Source organism: Hylobates moloch, unplaced genomic scaffold (assembly GCF_009828535.3).
Source record: "Hylobates moloch isolate HMO894 unplaced genomic scaffold, HMol_V3 SCAFFOLD_6, whole genome shotgun sequence".
In the NCBI taxonomy this organism is placed as follows: Eukaryota; Metazoa; Chordata; class Mammalia; order Primates; family Hylobatidae; genus Hylobates; species Hylobates moloch.
In genome coordinates, this window is record NW_026652281.1 from 39,273,298 (window position 1) to 39,292,865 (window position 19,568).

The window sequence follows — 19,568 nt, forward strand, 5'->3', positions numbered from 1 at the left end:
TGTAACTGTTTCATTCATTCATTCATTCATTTATTCATTTTTTTTTTTTTTTTTTTGAGATAGAGTCTCGAACTATCACCCAAGCTGGAGTGCAGTGGCACAGTCTTGGCTCACTGCAACCTCCGCCTCCTGGGTTCAAGTGATTCTCATGCCTCAGCCTCCTGAGTAGCTGGAATTACGGGCATGTGCCACCAAGTCTGGCTAATTTTTGTATTTTTAGTAGAGACGGGGTTTCGCCATGTTGGCTAGGCTGATCTCGAACTCCTGGCCTCAAGTGATCTGACTGCCTCAGCCTCCCAAAGTACCGGGATTAGAGGCATGAGCCACCATGCCCAGCAACTGTTGCATTTATTGACTATACCATATGCTGTGAGAAAATATTTTGTTTAGTTGCTGTGTAGTACATGTAATATATAATTGACTAAGCAAACTTACACTTAATATATATATGTGTGTGTATAATAATGTACTACTTAGGGAAAGTTGCTGCTGTTTACTACTGTATACCGCTCAGTCATCAAAACTTAATAGTCAAGTCATGTAAATGTTGTTGGCTTTTTTTACCATAACATATACCATTTATTGGTAGTTTTGAAGGCAGGGTAGTTTGTTTTTGACCTGGCTCATTGCTGTTTCCTTTTGCATAGTTTTATCTGACGTTAATCTTTGGAACATATTTATTGTGGTCTAGTTGATTCTTCATGGTACAGATACCGTTTAAAGAGGTTACTTGTTATCTTTAACATAAATGTTTTCATTCTTAAAGTAATTGAAACCATCATATCATATGCTAGTAATTGACTCATTAAATATGTATCGATCACTTATATTAATATAATATATAACATACTTAATTTGGAAGATCTCTAGTCCATAAAGAGCTTTGGCAGTATAATAATTTGACATATGAAGAATATTTTTTGATAGATTTCATTATAAAAATCTGAAATACCTTAAAGAAACCAAATTTTAAAATATATTTTTTGAAGGGAAGAGGCCAGTAACTCTTATTATATAGTACTTCATATTTAATTTTCTAGTGTGTGAAGAATAATGTTTTATAGTACTAGTAAGGTATGCTTCATGTTCAGAAGCATATGATTTGATAAATAATAAAATATAAACTGAAGTAGTTTTCCCCAACAGGTTGCCAGAATAAAGCTCATTGCTGTTCCTGTTTTAATTTTTTAACTTTTTTTTCAGCAATGGACCAAGAATCTGGTAAGGCTGTCTGGCCCAAACCAGCAGGAGGGTATCAGACAATTACAGGCAGGAGATATGGAAGAAGACATGCTTATGTCAGTTTTAAACCGTGTATGACCAGGCATGAAAGAAGCTTAGGTCGGGCTGGTGATGACTATGAAGTGTTGGAACTAGATGATGTTCCAAAGGAAAATTCCTCAGGTGTGTAACATATAATTATTTAAAGGTTATTAATAGTTATATAGGAATTGATCTTATAATTAAATTTTTGAGTGGATATTATGCATGTCTGTGAGTGTAAATGCAGCACAGTTCCTGTCAAGAAATTCTGTTTTGAAATTCTTATTGAATTTAATATTAGTGGTGTATATATTTAAACGTAGAAGAAAATAGAGTACAGCCAATCATTAAAATATAACTACACTGTCATAGTAGTGATTACATTGTCATAACCTCCAGCCAAAGGAAATCATCTTTGAATCAAAAAGAAATTTTTTGAAAGTTTTAAAAATGTGGACCAGGTAGAGATATTTTTTCCCTGCATATGATATTTAAATAACTTTTCTTCTTCTTCTTTTTTTGAGATGGAGTCACATTCTGTTGCCCAGGATGGAGTGCAGTAGTGCAGTCTTGGCTCACTGCAACCTCCATCTCCCAGGTTCAAACGATTCTTGTGCCTCAGCCTCCCTAGTAGCTGGGACCACAGGTGTTTGTCATCGCACCTGGCTAATTTTTGTATTTTTAGTAGAGACAGGGTTTCACCACGTTGGCCAGGCTGATCTCAAACTCCTGACCTCTGAAGTGATCCAGCTGCCTTGGCTGGCTTCCCAAAGTGCTGGGATTACAGGTGTGAGTCACCATGCCTGGCATTCTTTTTTTTTTTTTTTTATTGAGATGGAATGTCTTGCTTTGTCAGCCAGGCTGGTATGCAGTTGCGTGATCTTGGCCACCTGCAGCCTCCACCTCCCGGGTTCAAGTGGTTCTCCTGCCTCAGCCTCCCAAGTAGCTGGGGCTACAGGCATGCGCCTCCACGCCTTATTTTTGTATTTTTTGGTAGAGATGGGGTTTTGCCATGTCGCCCAGGCTGGTCTCGAACTCCTGACCTCAAGTGGTCCGTCCAACTCAGCCTCCCAAAGTGCTGGGATTACAGGCATGGGCCATTGTGCCCGGCCAACTTTTCTTCATTTAATTTTATCCTAAATTTAACTTGGCTTGTTTATTTTTTCACCATTTTACAAAATCCAAAGGACAAGGAAGGCTTGTTCAATTAAAATTTCTTAGTTATTTCGTGGTTTTGAAAAACTATTTTGCAGGTATCCATGTACCATAATTACACATTTTTGGACTGGATTTGTCTTCTTCCTCTTGTTCTAAGCAAACTTGGCAAGACATTTCTAGATTATTTTTGCTGTCATATGTAAGAATCTGAATTACTAGCTAAGGTCATCCCATTGAAGAACCCTTCATTCCCAGCTACTCAGGAGGCTGAGGCAGGAGAATGGCATGAACCTGGGAGGCGGAGCTTGCAGTGAGCCGAGATCATGCCACTGCACTGTGCACTCCAGCCTGGGCCACAGAGCAAGACTCCGTCTCAAAAAAAAAAAAAAAAAAAAACCCTTCGTACCATGTGTCATGGCCGAACTTCAGTCATTTTACAATTCATGAATTTTTATTACAGCAAATCTCAGATGTTTTCATTTTTTATTATTAGTGGTGATGCAAGATAGTTATGCTTAAAGCAATTTATAGATATGATTTTACTCATGTTTCAGAATTCTCACAATTAAATTATGACAAGAATCAACATATTTATCTCTTTGTTGTTTTTCAGTCATAACTATAACACATCTAAAGTAAACTTCCTACAAATGTATTACAACAATTCAATTTATAATCTGTCTAGATACTGAGATAAAATTTTGTGAATTGCCAACAAAACACAATAGGGTCTAATTTCTCTTAAATCTGTAACCATAGTTATTATATGTGTCATAAGTACTTTTGAAGATTTTTCATTTTGTTGTTGTTTTTACCTGCATGTAATAAAGAAGGTGAGTTTGGAAATCACTGGGAAGCAGATTGGTTACCCTAGACTCCACTTACGAGAGGCTTCCCATTGTGTAACCTCTCAAGAGCTTCTCCTTTATATGTCTTGCAGAAGGCATTAGATATTAGGATTTAGATAGAAAACTGCCAAAGACATGTGAGGGAGATGATAGTGAAAGGCTATACATTGACATAAATGAACTCATAGAGTAACCAGTCTGCATTCTCAGTTAAGGAGCATAGAAATGCTTGGTAAATAAATTTACTCATATATTCAAGTAGTAATAATTGGTATGATTTCCATTTAAGTGATAGTTATTACATAAAATTTTATCTAAGTTAATCCTTCAAAATATGTTTTCTTTTGTTTTCTATGAAGGTTCCAGTCCTTTGGATCAAGTTGATTGTTCTTTACCCAATGAACCTATATTTGAAAAAAGTGAAACAGAAATTCCCACTTGTGATTCAGCATTGAATCAAACCACTGAGAGCAGTCAATCCTTTGTTGCAGTACATCATAGTGAGGAAGGCAGGGATACCTTAGGAAGCAGTACAGATCTTCATAATCACTCCGAGGGAGAGTATACTCCAGGAGCTTGTAATGCTTCAAGTGTCCAAAATGGAATTGCATTGGTTCATACAGACTCTTATGATCCAGATGGCAAACATGGAGAAGATAATGACCATCTTCAACTTTCTGCAGAAGTTGTGGAAGGTAGTAGATACCAGGAATCATTAGGCAATACAATATTTGAGTTGGAAAACAGAGAGGCAGAGGCATACACTGGTCTTTCACCACCAGTTCCCTCATTTAACTGTGAAGTAAGACATGAGTTTGAAGAGTTAGATTCTGTACCATTAGTGAAAAGTTCTGCTGGTGATACTGAGTTTGTCCATCAGAATAGCCAGGAAATTCAGAGGTCTTCTCAAGATGAAATGGTTAGTACAAAACAACAAAATAATACTAGCCAGGAAAGACAGACAGAACATTCACCTGAAGATGCAGCCTGCGGTCCAGGGCATGTTTGTAGTGAACAAAATACCAATGATAGGGAAAAGAACCATGGAAGTTCTCCTGAACAGGTAGTGAGGCCAAAAGTTAGAAAACTGATAAGTTCAACCCAGGTGGACCAAGAAACAGGTTTTAATAGGCATGAGGCGAAACAAAGAAGTGTTCAAAGATGGAGGGAGGCTTTGGAAGTTGAGGAAAGTGGCTCAGATGACCTCTTAATAAAATGTGAAGAATATGATGGAGAGCATGACTGTATGTTCTTGGATCCACCATACTCAAGAGTTATTACACAAAGGGAAACAGAAAATAACCAAATAACACCAGAAAGTGGAGCCACAGCAGGAAGGCAAGAAGTGGATAACACCTTTTGGAATGGCTGTGGAGATTATTACCAACTCTATGACAAAGATGAAGATAGGTAAGGTCACATCCAGTACTTTTTCAAATTGTGTAGTAAATGAAGTGATTTCTTTCTAGAACCATGTTTGATGGTTGGGCTATTTGATATGATCAGGGAATTAGACATTTTGACTTACCAAATATTCTTATTTACTGAATGCTAACCATACATGCAAACTACTCATTAGAATTTTTCACAAAAAAATGTTTTTGAGATTTTTAGTAGTTTACAGAAGTAAGTTCAGATAATGATTATTATAAAGGGATAGAGATGCTAGTTAGTTCATGGTATTTCAATTAATAAGATGTAAGATAAACATTTATTGTATTTTTTAAAAGCCTACATTAAGCCAGTCTGGGTTTAAAAAGTGATTAATATCACAAATTATTGATTGGTAATGCTTCATTAACATTGCCAGTAGTTACTAATATCACTTGTTTCCCTCTTTATCTGTTCTTCCTGTGGCTCTTCCTATCACTAAGTTTGTTTTATACTTATTTTCTCTTAGCATTCAATTCTCATTACAACTCTGTGTGGTAGGTTCCATTATTTCCCTCATTTGTAAGTAAGGAAACTGAGGCACAGAGCGTTATATAACTTCCTAAGGTCACAGAGCAACTTAATGGTAGAGCTGGACTTTGAGTACCTAATTGGGTATTCCAGAGACTGTTCACCATTATTCTTTGCTATTTTCAAGAGAACATAAAACTTGTAATAAGCGTTCTGATTGCTCTTACAAACCTGTATCTTTTTTTTTTCCAAACCATAAGACAACAGAAAAAGAAAAAAATTGAGAATTTCTTTGTTCAGTTGCTGAATTTCCATTACCCCAGTGTCCAGATTTTCATGACTCCTCGTAAGCTAGTTGCACCCCTGACAGTGCTCAATTACAGTGCAATAGCAAGATTTTATTAGCTAGTAGGAATAATTTTGTGGGTTTTTTTTAGCTAGAAAGTACTATAGAGGAAGAAATTTAACATTTTGAATATGAGTGCATTTTAATTCATGTCATAAAACAATTCATTTGATTTTCTTTGGACATATGAATTAAGCTACTATAATACAGAATGTATTTTAATTAAGCTACTATAATACAGAATGTATAATAATTTATTATAGAAAATATTTAAAATATTATTTCTGCTGCTCTGTCAAAGTTTGTAAACTTTAAGGGTTAGTAAGTAATTTTTGTATGATATACTGTTTTTAAGCTAAGAGTAAAGCTTTTTTCAGTTCAAGCCCACAGTCTTTTATTCAGTATCCACACTTCTAAAAACAGAAATTGGCCACAAAGCCTGACCTGATGTTAACTTCCTGAATAAGTAGATCTGGATCTGAATTGAAATGAGGGTATTTTTTTCAAATATTTGTATATTTTACTGTAGAAATACAGTTATGTTTGATTACTGTGTGCTGGCCTGGACCACGTTGGGGTTTGTTAAGTAGTAGTTCTAAATCTGGGAAATATCTATCACAATTCCAAAACACATTTAGCCCTAAGATTTTAAAATAGATTGCAAGTCTCTAATATTAGACCTCTAGGTTACTATTTTTTAAAAAAGACAAAACTTACAGTCTTCGATAATTTATTTTTTTGAAAGTGTAAGGTGCTTGTATTTTTTTCCCCCAGTTACACTTTTTCTTCTTTAAGGAGCGTCATTTAATTTGGCTATGCCTTTGTTATTTTGGGCAAAATAAATACTTCTCTTTGCTTGTTTTTTATAGTCAGTTATAATGTCTTATGATGAAGTTGATGAAATTGTTACGTTGTTTGCCAACCCGCAGGGAAAGATAATCTTCCTGGCTCCTTGATTTTAAATTGATTTTCTTTGTTTTGGGGGTGGTCAGTGGTAGAAGTGTATTCTTTTCCTTGAAGGACCCTGGACTTTTGATAGTTATAAGGTATTTTCTTAGATACTTGTAATTCTTATTGTTATTTTTAATTTTTTTCTTAAGTGATGTCAATATTCTGAACAATGATAGATTTTTTTTTTTTTTTTACAAACACAATATATAGATGGGAAAAAACATTTACAGTTAATAGAAACTTTGTCCTTTTAAATTGCTGGTAATGTATTGACTACAGAGCCTGTGGTTAGAGTATGCCAAAATGATGGAACTACTTTAGGATCATTCTTTAAGACACATTGAAATGCTGAAAACACTTAAAGGTTTCTTGTTTTGTTTCGTTTTAAAGAATCGTAGAATAAATTCTAAAGGATAATGGTTCTGCCTAGGACTGTACTTATATTTTTATCCATAGCCTTAAGATATGTTTTAGGATCTCAAACTGTCTGTACAGTTTTCTCTACAGATTATTCTATTTCTGAACAGAAACTGTGTTTCTATGCTGCTGTTTCCTGTTCCTCTACCCTAATTCCCTGCAAAGGATTATAGTTGCCAGGGTGCCTTTTTAATATGGTGCCAGCTAAAGGTTGGAATTTAATAGCTGTACACTCCTATTTAGTTTCATTTTGCACTTGTTTATCTCCCTGATGTGTCATTGTCATCCTCCCTAGTTCTTGTATTAGTAGATTGGAGAAATGGTGATGCTAGTCTTCTCAGGTTTTGGATGGAAAGTATAAGAGCTGCTGCTTAATTTGGGTCTGTGAACTTTGAGTTTTCTTTGTAAAGCTTAAAAAGTGGATATACTTGAAAAGTTTTTTTGTCATGCTTATAATAGCCAAAGTAGAACTCATCAAGAATATAACTAAAGTTCATTGTGGCATTTTAATTTTTTTATTATTTATGTATTTATTTCGAGACAGAGTTTCTCTCTGTTGCCCAGGTTGGAGTGCAGTGGCGTGATCGCGGCTCACTGTAACCTCTGCCTCCTAGGTTCAAGCGATTCTTCTGCCTCAGCCTCCTGAGTAACTGGGACCACAGGCGTGCCATCACGCCCAGCTAATTTTTGTATTTTTAGTAGAGATGGGGTTTCACCATGTTGGTCATGCTGGTCTTGAACCCTTGACCTCAAGTGATCCACCTGCTTCAGCCTCCCAGAGTGTTGAGATTACAGGCGTGAGCCACTGCACCTGGCTAGCATTTTTAGATATAGGAACTTTAGCTACTTTTAAAAAATATGAATTATATATTCTTTTTAAGTAGAAAAGTATTTTAATGAATTCATGATTGCCTTTTTCCCTGAAAAATTCTAAATGATCACTTAATCACATCTGAAATGTTACACTCTGTGGGATAAACATTGCAGCCAGTAGCATTGCTCTGAGCTGTTTGACAGGAACTGAGCACCACCTTATTAAATTAGGACTCCAAGAGGGATTTTAATAGGTAGCATATAATTACCAGACTTAGAATTAGACCAAAGAGCTAAGGTTAGTACCCTCCTCTTTTGAAATATACCCTGAGAAGTTTAGTAACTGTTTGAGGACAAGATCTTGAGTTTAAAAAAAACCTTTCAGCAATACTAGCACATCTTAACCTTGGGCCTAATTGCTCTGAAGAGAGGCATGCCATCTACTGTCCGTTCCTTATAGCATTTGAGGGTTCTTGCAGAATTTTTGTGGCCTTAGGACTTAACTTTGCTTAAAATTAAAAAACCTTACTTAAGGTGAAATGTTGGGACAACTTACTTTGTTGATGTTGTTGGGAAATAAAATGATTGTTGGCCATTTAGTTGACTTCGATATGATATATTAAAGGATTTGTTGAAATCTTAAGGGCCAGACTTTGTTCCAGGTGCCCTGTTAATACAAATCATAATGGTCCCTGTTCCCACAAGGTTCACTAGCTTTATGAAGAAGACAAAATATACATATTTATTATTCTGAGGCTGAATTAAGCGCCTTTCCTGTTCTGTATAGGTTACCTGAGAGCCACAAAGAAAGAGTTTCGCTGAGAACTTGGTACTACCCCCAACAAATAAAACATCTATATGCAGCCAAGGCACAGATCTTAAAGCATATGCGCTGACATTTTAGCAAACCTTTTTATCTTGTTTTCAAGTTCATAGAAGTTTGGAAGGAGCCCATTAGGTATAAATGTGTGTGTTCTGCAGATATGCTAGGGAGTTCATGGGATTACAATATCCTGATACTAAGGAAAAAGACCAGAAAGTGACACAAGGCAGGCACAATTCAAAAATCATAGCCATCTTAATGAAATTAAGCAGATTTATATATTTGGACATAATCCATTCGTATCACTATATTACATTACAGTTCAGTGTTAATAGTGGTAGAAAGTTCCAGAATGTTTAGATTATGTCAGATAACAATTAAAATTTCACTTTTTCCTAGGCTCCTGTAGTTGAGTTTCTTATGGCTGTGATAAATGCCAGGAGGAACAAACTAACAAGTACTTTGGGGAATTATGAAATGAGAGATTACTTTTGGTTGGTTTTATGTTTCCATAGCTTATTTCTGCCTAGGATTTGTACATAAATTTTGTCTATAATTTCATTCTGTATATGAGGTTTTTTTAATTCACAATTGAATGTGTTGATTGTAACATTTGAGTAAATTATAGTTGTCTGCTTTTTAAATACAACTCAGGTGCTAAAAGGGGTCAGTACCAGTGAAGGATCATCAAAGTAGTACTTAATTTAGTTTTTACTATGAGAACTTTTAAATGTGTCACTCACCCGCTTTTAAAATCTAGAACAAATGGATCTTCACTATTCCATGATCATTTTTGTGTCCTATTTGTTCTGTTGCTTACTCCTTAAAAAGTGATTTTTAAATCTTTTCCCTTTTTGTTTTTCCTTCCATGTGCTCCTGTCACTCCTAGTGGTTAGCTTCGTTTCTTATTTTCCTGTAGAAGTTAAAAATATGTAAATGTGAATTTTCTTATTTTCCTCTTCTCCATATTAGGGGATAGTAGTATTTATTTGTATTTTTAATTTCCTCTTCAATGAAGAGAGGTAGCCCCTCTCATTCTGTGCCTCTAGTTATTTCTGACACTTCATCTAATTGTCCTTACTCATAGGTTGATTCCCTCTCTCTCTCAACCTTGAGTTTTTCTCAATCTTGAAGAAAACCTTTACTTTTTCTTGCTGTTATTTGCCTGTTTGTGTTTTCTTTTCCACTGCTGAATTTTAAGAAAAAGTTTTCCATACCCACTGCCTCTATTCTGTCACTATCCACTCTTCTTACTGCCTTGAAATCCAATTCCTAATATTATTTCTGTATTCTTTTTTATTGAGAGAGTCTCGCTTTGTCACCTAGGATGGAGTGCAGTGGTGCTATCTCAGCTCACTGCAACCTCCACCTCCTGGGTTCAAGCGATTCTCCTGCCTCAGCCTCTTGAGTAGCTGGGACTAGAGGTGTGCACCACCATGCCTGGCTAATTTTTTTTTCTTTCTTTTTTTTTTTTTTTTTTTTTGAGATGGAGTGTTGCTCTAGTTGCCAAGGCTGGAGTGCAGTGGCACCATCTCGGCTCACTGCAACCTGCATCTCCCAGGTTCAAGCGATTCTCCTGCCTCAGCCTCCTGAGTAGCTGGGATTACAGGCATGAGCCACCACACCCAGCTAATTTTGTATTTTTAGTAGAGACCAGGTTTCTCCATGTTGCTTAGGCTGGTCTCAAACTCCTGACCTCAGGTGATCCACCCGCCTTGGCCTCCCAAAGTGCTGGGATTACAGGCGTGAGCCACCGCACCCAGCCCTATATTCTTTAACGTCAGTGGTGACCTCCTAATTTCCACATCCATTTGTCTTTTCTCAGTACCCTTTTTCTTTGATTTCTCTGCACTATTATGAAAAATAATTGCAATGTTAAAGAAGCAGCTGTGTTGTAGTGAGCTGCACTGAGTAAACAAGAAGTCTAGTTCATGAAATAATTGAAAAACAAAAGAAGCGATTTTATACAGGAAGGTCTTGAAAGAAATAGAGGCTGATATGTGCTTGGAAGTGGGGAAAAGGTGAAGTGATTGTAAAGATATTCCTGATGGCAAGAATGTCCACTTTGAGGACACTTTGAAACAGAGCATTCATGAGTCGGATGCAAGAAAGTACTGTGATCAGATAGCAGTAAATTATAAGTGTTATTCAAAGACATTTAACTTTTTATTCTATAGGTCACTATTTCCAAAGTGGGTAAAATATATTAAGTGGTACACAATGTTTTTAATTTAATTATTATGTATTCATGTTAATGGAAATTAAGACAATAAAGGTAGCACATCAAATCCAGGACTTAATGGCTATTGCTTATGCTAACTAAATGTATTTGAGTTTAAAAAAAATGTTAAAAAAAGATTTGCTAACAGTTATTGATGGCTCATTATTTATCAGGCAGTTAAAATGTTTTATGTATATTAACTCACTTACATTTTACATGAACCCAGTGAACTATTAAGTACTATTGTTGTATTCACCTGATATGTGAGGCTAAAAAAGGCATAGAGAGGTTTTCATAGCTAATAAGTGGTGGATTCAAATCCAGGCAAGCTGACCAGGACCTGTATTCTCAACTATTGTACCTTAAGACAGAGGGTTAATGTGCAACTGCAGCAAAAATTGTGAGAGTGATAGGCAAATGGCTTGTTTGTGAAACTAAAGCAGTAGCATTAGGAAAAAAGAGCTGTTGAAGGTTTTTTGGAGTAATACTATAAACATACTGTTTGATATGTGAATTGAAGTGATGGTAGTATTCAGAATGCATTTTGAGGGAGTGGAATTAAATTTAGGAACACCAATTAATAATTGACTATATAGGTCTAATTTAGAGAAAAGCATTTGAACTAGGGTTTTACATTTTAGGAGAAAGGAGAAAAAGGAGCTAAACTATAAGAGCCATTGTGCAGAGAAAGAATGGAAAGTAAGAAAGGATTTGAATGTGGGGAGTTTGTGAAGAGTCAAAAAATAAGTGTTTCCAGAATGACAGCATGGTGATAGCATTAAAAGATAACATATCAAGAGAGGGATTCATCTGACAGGTGAATTTTATAATAGAATTTTTGACAAGAAAGGTGAAAAATCTTAAAATGCTTAGAGGGTAGTTAGTGATTGTGAAAGCTTAGTGTGATGGTTGGGGCTGGCTGGGGATAGACGTTTAAAAGTTGTCTCCTTACCATTGAGGGTTAGGTATCATGAGTAATAATGATATAGGCCTGGGGTCTGCAAACTTTTTCTTAAAGAAGCAGATGGTAAATATTTTAGGCTTTGGTGCCTAAGGGGCAAAATTAAAGATAAGCATGTGAAAACCATTTTTAGCTCACAAACCATTAAAAAACAGGCAGCAGAGTCAGGTTTGAACCCAAGCCTGTAGTAGTTTGCCAATCCATAACATAGGATTCTTGATTATTGATCATAGACATTCCTCTTGTATTGAAGTTTAGAGATATTCCATGAGTTATTTGATTAATATGGAAAAGTGAGGACTTTTTAATGTTATCTCTTTGGACAGGATCATATTCTGAGTGAAAATGTTTTCTTAAAAAATGAGCTTCTCTTTTATATATGTTAAGAATTGCCACAAATTTATATAGAAATCTTAACCTAATTGTTAAAGACATTACAATAGCAGTTGGTAATTTAGCTTTGAATTTTAGAAGGTTCTTAGTCAAGGAAACTTAATAAGCCCCTTTAAAACTACTTTCTGTGTTGGATTTTAATACTTATATAAGTCTAGAAATTGTTTATATTAGATTATTCTTTGGGTCACAGAGAATTGTACAGAATACAAGGAACTTGGCTTAGACCCGGCTGAAAGAACACCTTTGAGTTGCTATGCCTAAGGTTTATAGCTTTCCTTCTCCAGGATGTTAGTGCCCTGCCATCCATTGTTTACTGGAAATTGGCAGTTGATTTTATATTTTTGCTTCTATTAAACTTCTCAGAGCTTAGATTAGTGCTACTGTTTGTTAATAGCATCTTGATCTTTTGAGTGCATCTGTTAAAGAAAATCACTAACTGCATGTTAATGACATAATAATCATTAAAAAATGTAATTTCCTACCAATTATCACTTCCTTTCAAGAATGTAAACTAAAATTGTTATTTTTGATTTTCCAAGTCTAGTGAACATAGAGAAATCTTTGAGGAGATTCTTAACCAGAATGGTTTATATGGTTGGAGGGGGCATTTAAGACTTATTTTCAACATTGATAAGCAATATTTTAGCCTTTGGTAGTATAAGATGACTAATTCTTTAAAAACTAAGAGTAGTTAATTATAACCAAGTTGGCTAAAGCTAAATGTAGTCAAAAGTAATTTTCTGTGCTTCTTTTTTTTTTTTTTTTTTGAGAGGGAGTTTCACTCCTGTTGCCCAGGCTGGAGTGCGATGGCTCAATCTCTGCTCACTGCAACCTCCACCTCCCAAGTTCAAGCCGAACTCCTGCCTCAGCCTCCCGAGTAGCTGGGATTACAGGCGTGCAGCACCACGCCCAGCTAATTTTGTATTTTTAGTAGAGACAGGGTTTCTCTATGTTGGTCAGGCTGCTCTCGAACTCCCGACCTCAGGTGATCTGCCCACCTCAGCCTCCCAAAGTGCTGGGATTTATAGGTGTGAGCCACCATGCCTGGCCTGAACTGAAATTTATTTTGTATTCAGAGTCCTACCTAAGGACAGTAAAGTTTTGCCAGTACTGCTTTTTATGCATTTGAATGTCACTTTAAAAGTTCTTTGGGAAAAAGGAAGGAAAAAGACAGTTAACTTTTTATTACATGGTAATAGTAGAAATTTATTCATAGGAAATATGTCATTAGTTGTCCGTATATAATTTGAAAGTTGTTTTAGTCATGTTAGATATGCAGTAAGTCTACTTACATTTATTCCAGGTAGCATTTAAGATTACCAAATTGTATTTAAAAATTTATTTATAAGGCCGGGCGTGGTGGCTCACGCTTGTAATCCCAGCACTTTGGGAGGCCGAGGCGGGTGGATCATGAGGTCAGGAGATCGAGACCACGGTGAAACCCCGTCTCTACTAAAAATACAAAAAAATTAGCCGGGCGTGGTGGTGGGCGCCTGTAGTCCCAGCTCCTCGGAGAGGCTGAGGCAGGAGAATGGCGTGAACCCGGGAGGCGGAGCTTGCAGTGAGCCGAGATTGCGCCACTGCACTCCAGCCTGGGCGACGGAGCGAGACTCCGTCTCAAAAAAAAAAAAAAAAAAAAAATTTATTTAGAAATATGTCTAAAATATGACAAGCCCCTATCTAGGTAACCATGGATGTAGTGAAAGAAAAAGTAAAGTGATATATTCCATAACTTGCCATATGCCATATTCTTTTCAAAGAGTCACACTCTGCTGCATGCATTTATTTGTTTAGTAGTCTGAAGATTGAATTAGCACCTGACAAAGCATATGTGGCATCAACACTCCACTCCATACTATGATGTCTGGTGTATTAGTTCATCCTTGCATTGCTATAAAGAAACACCTGAGACTGGGTAATTTATAAAGAAAAGAGGTTTAATTGGCTCATAGTTCAGCAGGCTGTACAGGAAGCATAGTGGCTTCTGCTTCTTGGGGGTGTCTCCGGAAGCTTCCAATCATGGTGGAAGGCAGAGCGGGAACAAGGCTTCTCACTTGGCAGGAGCAGATGTAAGAAAGAGTGAGGGGGGGAGGTGCCACACACTTTTAAACAACCAGATCTGGTGAAAACTCAATATCACAAGAACAGTACCAAGGGGATAATGCTAAACTCTTCATGAAGGATCCACCCCCATGATGCAGTCACCTCCCACCAGACCCCATCTCCAACATTTTGGATTACAGTTCAACATGAGATTTGGTGGGGACACAGATCCAAACCATATCATCTAGTTAACACCCCAAATGATAAAAATAACTGAACACATTATGATAGTTTATTTCTCTTCTGATTTGCAGTTCTGAATGCAGTGATGGGGAATGGTCTGCTTCTTTGCCTCATCGATTTTCTGGTACAGAAAAAGATCAATCCTCAAGTGATGAAAGCTGGGAGACTCTGCCAGGAAAAGATGAGAATGAACCTGAGCTACAGAGTGATAGCAGTGGCCCTGAAGAAGAAAACCAAGAATTATCTCTTCAGGAAGGGTATGTTCAACAGTGAGATTTATTTTTCTGTATATTGTACAAGAGTGGTTTATATTACATTCAAATATTGGATATGCCATTAATTGTATTTATAAGCCTTATGTAGAACCAATAGGCCCCCCTGATTTTTTCATTAAGTTTTTGGTATTTTAAAAAGAAAATTAAGTTGAAAATACTGAAAATTTCAGTATCCTCTATTGAGATACAATATATGTCTCCACTTTGCTTTAATAAGAAAAGTTGGGCACCTAAAATGTCATTTTGGTTAAGTTAGGAATGGGTGAATTAGCACTATCATTGCTCAGGGGAGAAAGGACAGCCTCAAGAGGGAAATCAGTGATTCGTTCACAGAAATGGAGACAGTCAGTTGCAAAAGCTAGTGTTCATATTCTTGTCTAATTGCATTGGATGAGATCTCCAAAATATCAGTGATTGATGATAAACATTTTTGTTCTTTCCTCATTTTAATGGGAAAGCTCTAGTACTGTAAGGGTTGTCAAACATACCATGAAGGGCTAGATAATAAATAATAAATATTTATGGCTTTGTGTCCAGTCTTTGTTGCAGCTACTCACCTCTACTGTTGCAGTATAAAAGTAGCCATAGACAAGATGTAAATGAATGGGTATAGGTGTCTTCCAACCTTGTACCATTTTTTGGGTTTCTAGCCAGAATGTTTGTTGAATTTTATTAAAGTCTTTTCAGCATCGATGGAAATGATCATGATGATTTTTTACTTTTGCCCTGATCATGAGGAATTATTCTATAATTAGATTTGCTAATATTCAACTTCCCTTGCTCCTTGAAATAAACCAAATCTGATCACAGTCATGGTTTATTGTTATTTTAATGGGCTGCTGGATTCTAATATTTTACATGGGGTTTTTATATTGAAATTCCTAGATGCAAGTTGTCTTTTAGTTTCTTCAATATCAGTTTGGTACTTGCTTTGCTAAAAGAATGTGTATGCTTTTTCTTTTTCTGTCCTTTGCATCTGTTGCTTAAATAGCTTATTTATTCCTTTAAAGCTTGTTAGTATTCCCTTGTGAAACCATCTAGGCCTCTTGTTTTGTTGTAGGAGAGTATCTTTTTGATAATTTAATTTTTTTCTATGATAATTGATTCTAATTCTTAGTCTCTCATGGGAACTATTTTGGTAAATTATGTTTTTTTTTAGGAAAAGAACTTTTTCAGTCTAGACTAATATTAAAACTTGTACTTCTCAAAGCATATACATTTTCAGCTTGAGATTAATCCTATAAGAAAATCTAGGAATAAAATATATAGAAAAATCTATAAAGAAAGAAATTCACAAACATAATTGGTTTTGACAGTGGTAGGTTGAGGTGGCATTTTTTCCTCTTCATAAGATATATATATATCATAAATTTATATCGTAAATATATATATATAATAAATATATATATATTTTGAGATGGAGTCTTGCTCTCTGTCGCCCAGGCTGGAGTGCAGTGGTATGATCTCGGCTCACTGCAACGTCCGTCTCCCAGGTTCAAGTGATTCTCCTGCCTCAGCCTCCTGAGTAGCTGGGACTACAGGTACCCACCACCATGCCTGGCTAATTTTTGTATATTTAGTAGAGACGGGGTTTCACCATGTTGGCCAGGCTGGTCTTGAACTCCTGATCTCAGGTGATCTGCCTGCCTTGGCCTCCCAAAGTGCTGGGATTACAGGCGTGAGCCAGCCTGCCTGGCCTCATGATTTTATGTTTGATTGCCTTTAATCACTGTTAGTTTAGTTTGCTAAGTATAAATTATTCATATGTCATTTGTGTTAGTAATTATTCACTCAGCAAATATTTATTGAGCATTTACTTTGTGCCGGGCATTGTGTTGGATATTGGAGTTATATCAGTAAGCAAAACAAATAACATTCCTTCATGAAGCTTACATTATAGTAGGAAAGGCAGATGATAACCAAGATACAAACCCAGTACATTACACATGTGATGATTGCTGTGAAGGGAATAAAACAGTAATGTGAAAGAAGGTAAAATGATGAAGATATTAATTAAAGTGGTCAGGGATGACGTGTCTTTGGAATTGTCTTTTGAGCTGAGTTCTTAAAGATGAGAATTAGTGTTCAGAAAGAACTTTCTAGGCAAAAGAAAAAGGAAGAGCAGAGATATTGAATGTTGGTAATTTAAGAAGCCCAGTTCTTCAAAAATTAGTCTTTTACATTACTGTAGTGCCAAATTACGGTTTTACTCACACATTTTTCATCCTTAGACTTGCTCTTAGAGCTAGCAGCCTTGTTTTGATGAATCCGTGATTACGTATTTATTTTCTGTAACCTAGATTTTATTTTCTAACAGTGATTCAGACTATTTATTTAGTAAGGTAGTTTTTGTATTATCATGATGTGTGTAGATCCACAAGTCTCTTTCCAATTAATATATTTTGCATTCAGAATGATGTATTTCATTCAGAATGATGTAGTACACCAAATGTCAATTGCATAATTATGACAACCTAATTAAGTCTAGCCCGAAAAAACTTCTAATATCTGGGATGGAACAGAAAGAAGAATAAAAAATGGGAATAAATTAGTACATTTTCAAAAGCTTGAGTTGTCTAGATAGACACCAATAGAGCTTTGACCAAAGGGAGAAAATAACCTCTACTTTGGTTGAAATTAAGAAAACCTTGAAGGTTTTAAAATTTGTTAAGCATCCGCTAAACATCTGTTAGTTTTAGCTGTCTTTAGGCTAAATATACAAACAACTGTGTGACTCCTTAATAATCAGTCACATGACTCATGAAACTAAAAAAATTCTTTTCACTATTGTACTTTGCATAATTAAAGGGATGGTTTCTGAAATACAGGTAAGAGTGAATACAGGTTTAATGACACAAGTTTGAGTGCTTTGGAAATATTTAATGAATTGCTAACAGTTTATTGCTTGGGTAGCTAGTTCTGGTTGAACTTCTCTTGATGAACAGATGAAATTACAGTTGTTTTAAAAATAAGGATTCGTACACAATAAAAAGTGAATTTAGACAGTATGGTAAGACCAATTAAAAGGCATTATAACCAGCTTCGTTTTTGAACTTCTAAAGATCTTCCGTACACATAAAAGCGTATTATGTGTACACATTTCATTTTTTTATGCAACTGGTAGCACATTGTGTAGACATGTGTACACCTTGCTTTCGTTATTTGTTTTTATAGATCTGTTTTTTAGATTGTTCCATATTCATAAGGATTTCCTTTATTCATTTTAAATCTGCATAGTTCTACCTTGTTTTGCTTACAAAAGTCACAGTTTCTAAGAAGCTGGTACAAAGTTAAGTGAGAACTTACTGTATAATACTACATGAGTATACCAGTTTCATTTGGTGGACAGTTTTGGCTATTGTAAGTAATGCTGAAAAAAAAACAACACATTGTACATACTTGTTTAGGAGAAATAACTGGAAGCCAAACCACTAGGTCAGTGAGTATGCATAAACCTAATCTATAGCTATTGCCAGGTTTCTCTACAAAGAACTTAAATTAGTCACTTTCTTACCAACACTGTATGAGTTGCCTTGCTTCAAAGCTTCACCAACACAGAGGGTATTATCAGAATTTTTTATTTTTGCTAGTAGTTGAAATATATTTCAGTTGTTTTAATTTGCATTTTGCTTATTATAAATGAGGCAGAGCATCTCTTTATATATTTAAGGGCTATTTGAATTTCCTTTTCTGCCAACTAGTTATATCCTTTGCCTCCTTTCTGTTGATATATATTGATTTTTTCTTACAGTTTATTTTTACATTTTAAGCTTCTGTTTATTAAGGAAAAGCCGTTTGTCTCTCTTGTATTATAGTTCACTTTTCTGTTTGAGTTTGGTGTCCAAATTTTTGGTGTTTTGACTTTTCCATGAGTGTTTTCTTTAATGTGAGTGTTGTAGAATTTATCAGTCTGTTTGTGACTTCAGGGTTTTATATCATGCTTAGAATGACACTGAAATTTTTATAAAATTTTCTCATGACTCTTCTGGTACTCATTAAGTGAAGGTGGGGGTGCATATACACATGTACTTCAAAAAAGTATAGCTAAAGTTTATATAAGGGATTTAACCTCCCTCCCTGCGGGCAAATACCCAGTTGTCCCAGTACATTTTGTTGATGAGTCCTTTTTTGTTTTTGTTTTTTGAGACAGAGTCTCGCTCTGTTGCCCAGGCTGGAGTGCAGTGGTGTGATCTCAGCTCACTGCAACCTCTGCCTCCTGAGTTCAAGCGATTCTCATGCCTCAGCTTCCTCAGTAGATGGAATTAGGCATGCATCCAGCTAATTTTTTGTACTTTTAGTAGAGACAGCATTTCACTATGTTGTCCAGGCTGGTCTCAACTCCTGGCCTCAAGTGATCTGCCTGCCTCGAACTCCCAAAGTGCTGGGATTATAGGGGTGAGCCACTGCACCTAGCCTAATGAGTCCTTTTTTTTCCTTCCTGTTTTGAAATGCTTCCTTTATCTCCTCCTTATTTTCTTGACCTGTACCATTGATTTGTGTGTCTCTATTCCCGTTTAGTTAGTTTCTAGTAGGAGTAGACTGATAGTAAACAAATAAGAAAATGTTAAACAAAAATAAATTTTATAGTTTAAATAAGCAGAGTTATGTGGTAGTCAGTAACTGGAGAGCTATTTAAACTGAATGTTCAAGACAGGCCTCCGTGAGGAGGTGACTTGTAATCCGACATGAACATCAAGAAGGAAGTAGCAAAGTAAAAATTCAGTGCAAGAACATTTTAGGTAGAGGAAATGGCCCCAAGGTAGGAATGATCTCCACGTGTTGCAAAAGTAAAAGTAGAAAGAACAGTAGGAGCGTAGTAGCTGGGGAAGAGTGATGAGAGATGCTATTGGAGAAGTGGGCTGAGCAGAAAGCATGTGTTATGTAGGGATTTGAAGGCCAGGTTGAGGA

At 36.0% G+C, this 19,568-nt stretch overlaps 1 protein-coding gene across 1 annotated transcript in view; it reads left to right on the top strand.

Moving 5' to 3' along the window:
- The window catches only part of PJA2 (praja ring finger ubiquitin ligase 2), a 74,900-nt gene that overhangs the window by 30,912 nt on the left and 24,420 nt on the right, over positions 1 to 19,568 (top strand). The window contains exons 3-5 of the mRNA XM_032156695.2: positions 1,204 to 1,404; positions 3,629 to 4,679; positions 14,457 to 14,642. Coding sequence (XP_032012586.1) covers positions 1,204 to 1,404; positions 3,629 to 4,679; positions 14,457 to 14,642 — 1,438 coding nt within the window. The remainder of the gene's footprint in view (positions 1 to 1,203; positions 1,405 to 3,628; positions 4,680 to 14,456; positions 14,643 to 19,568) is intronic.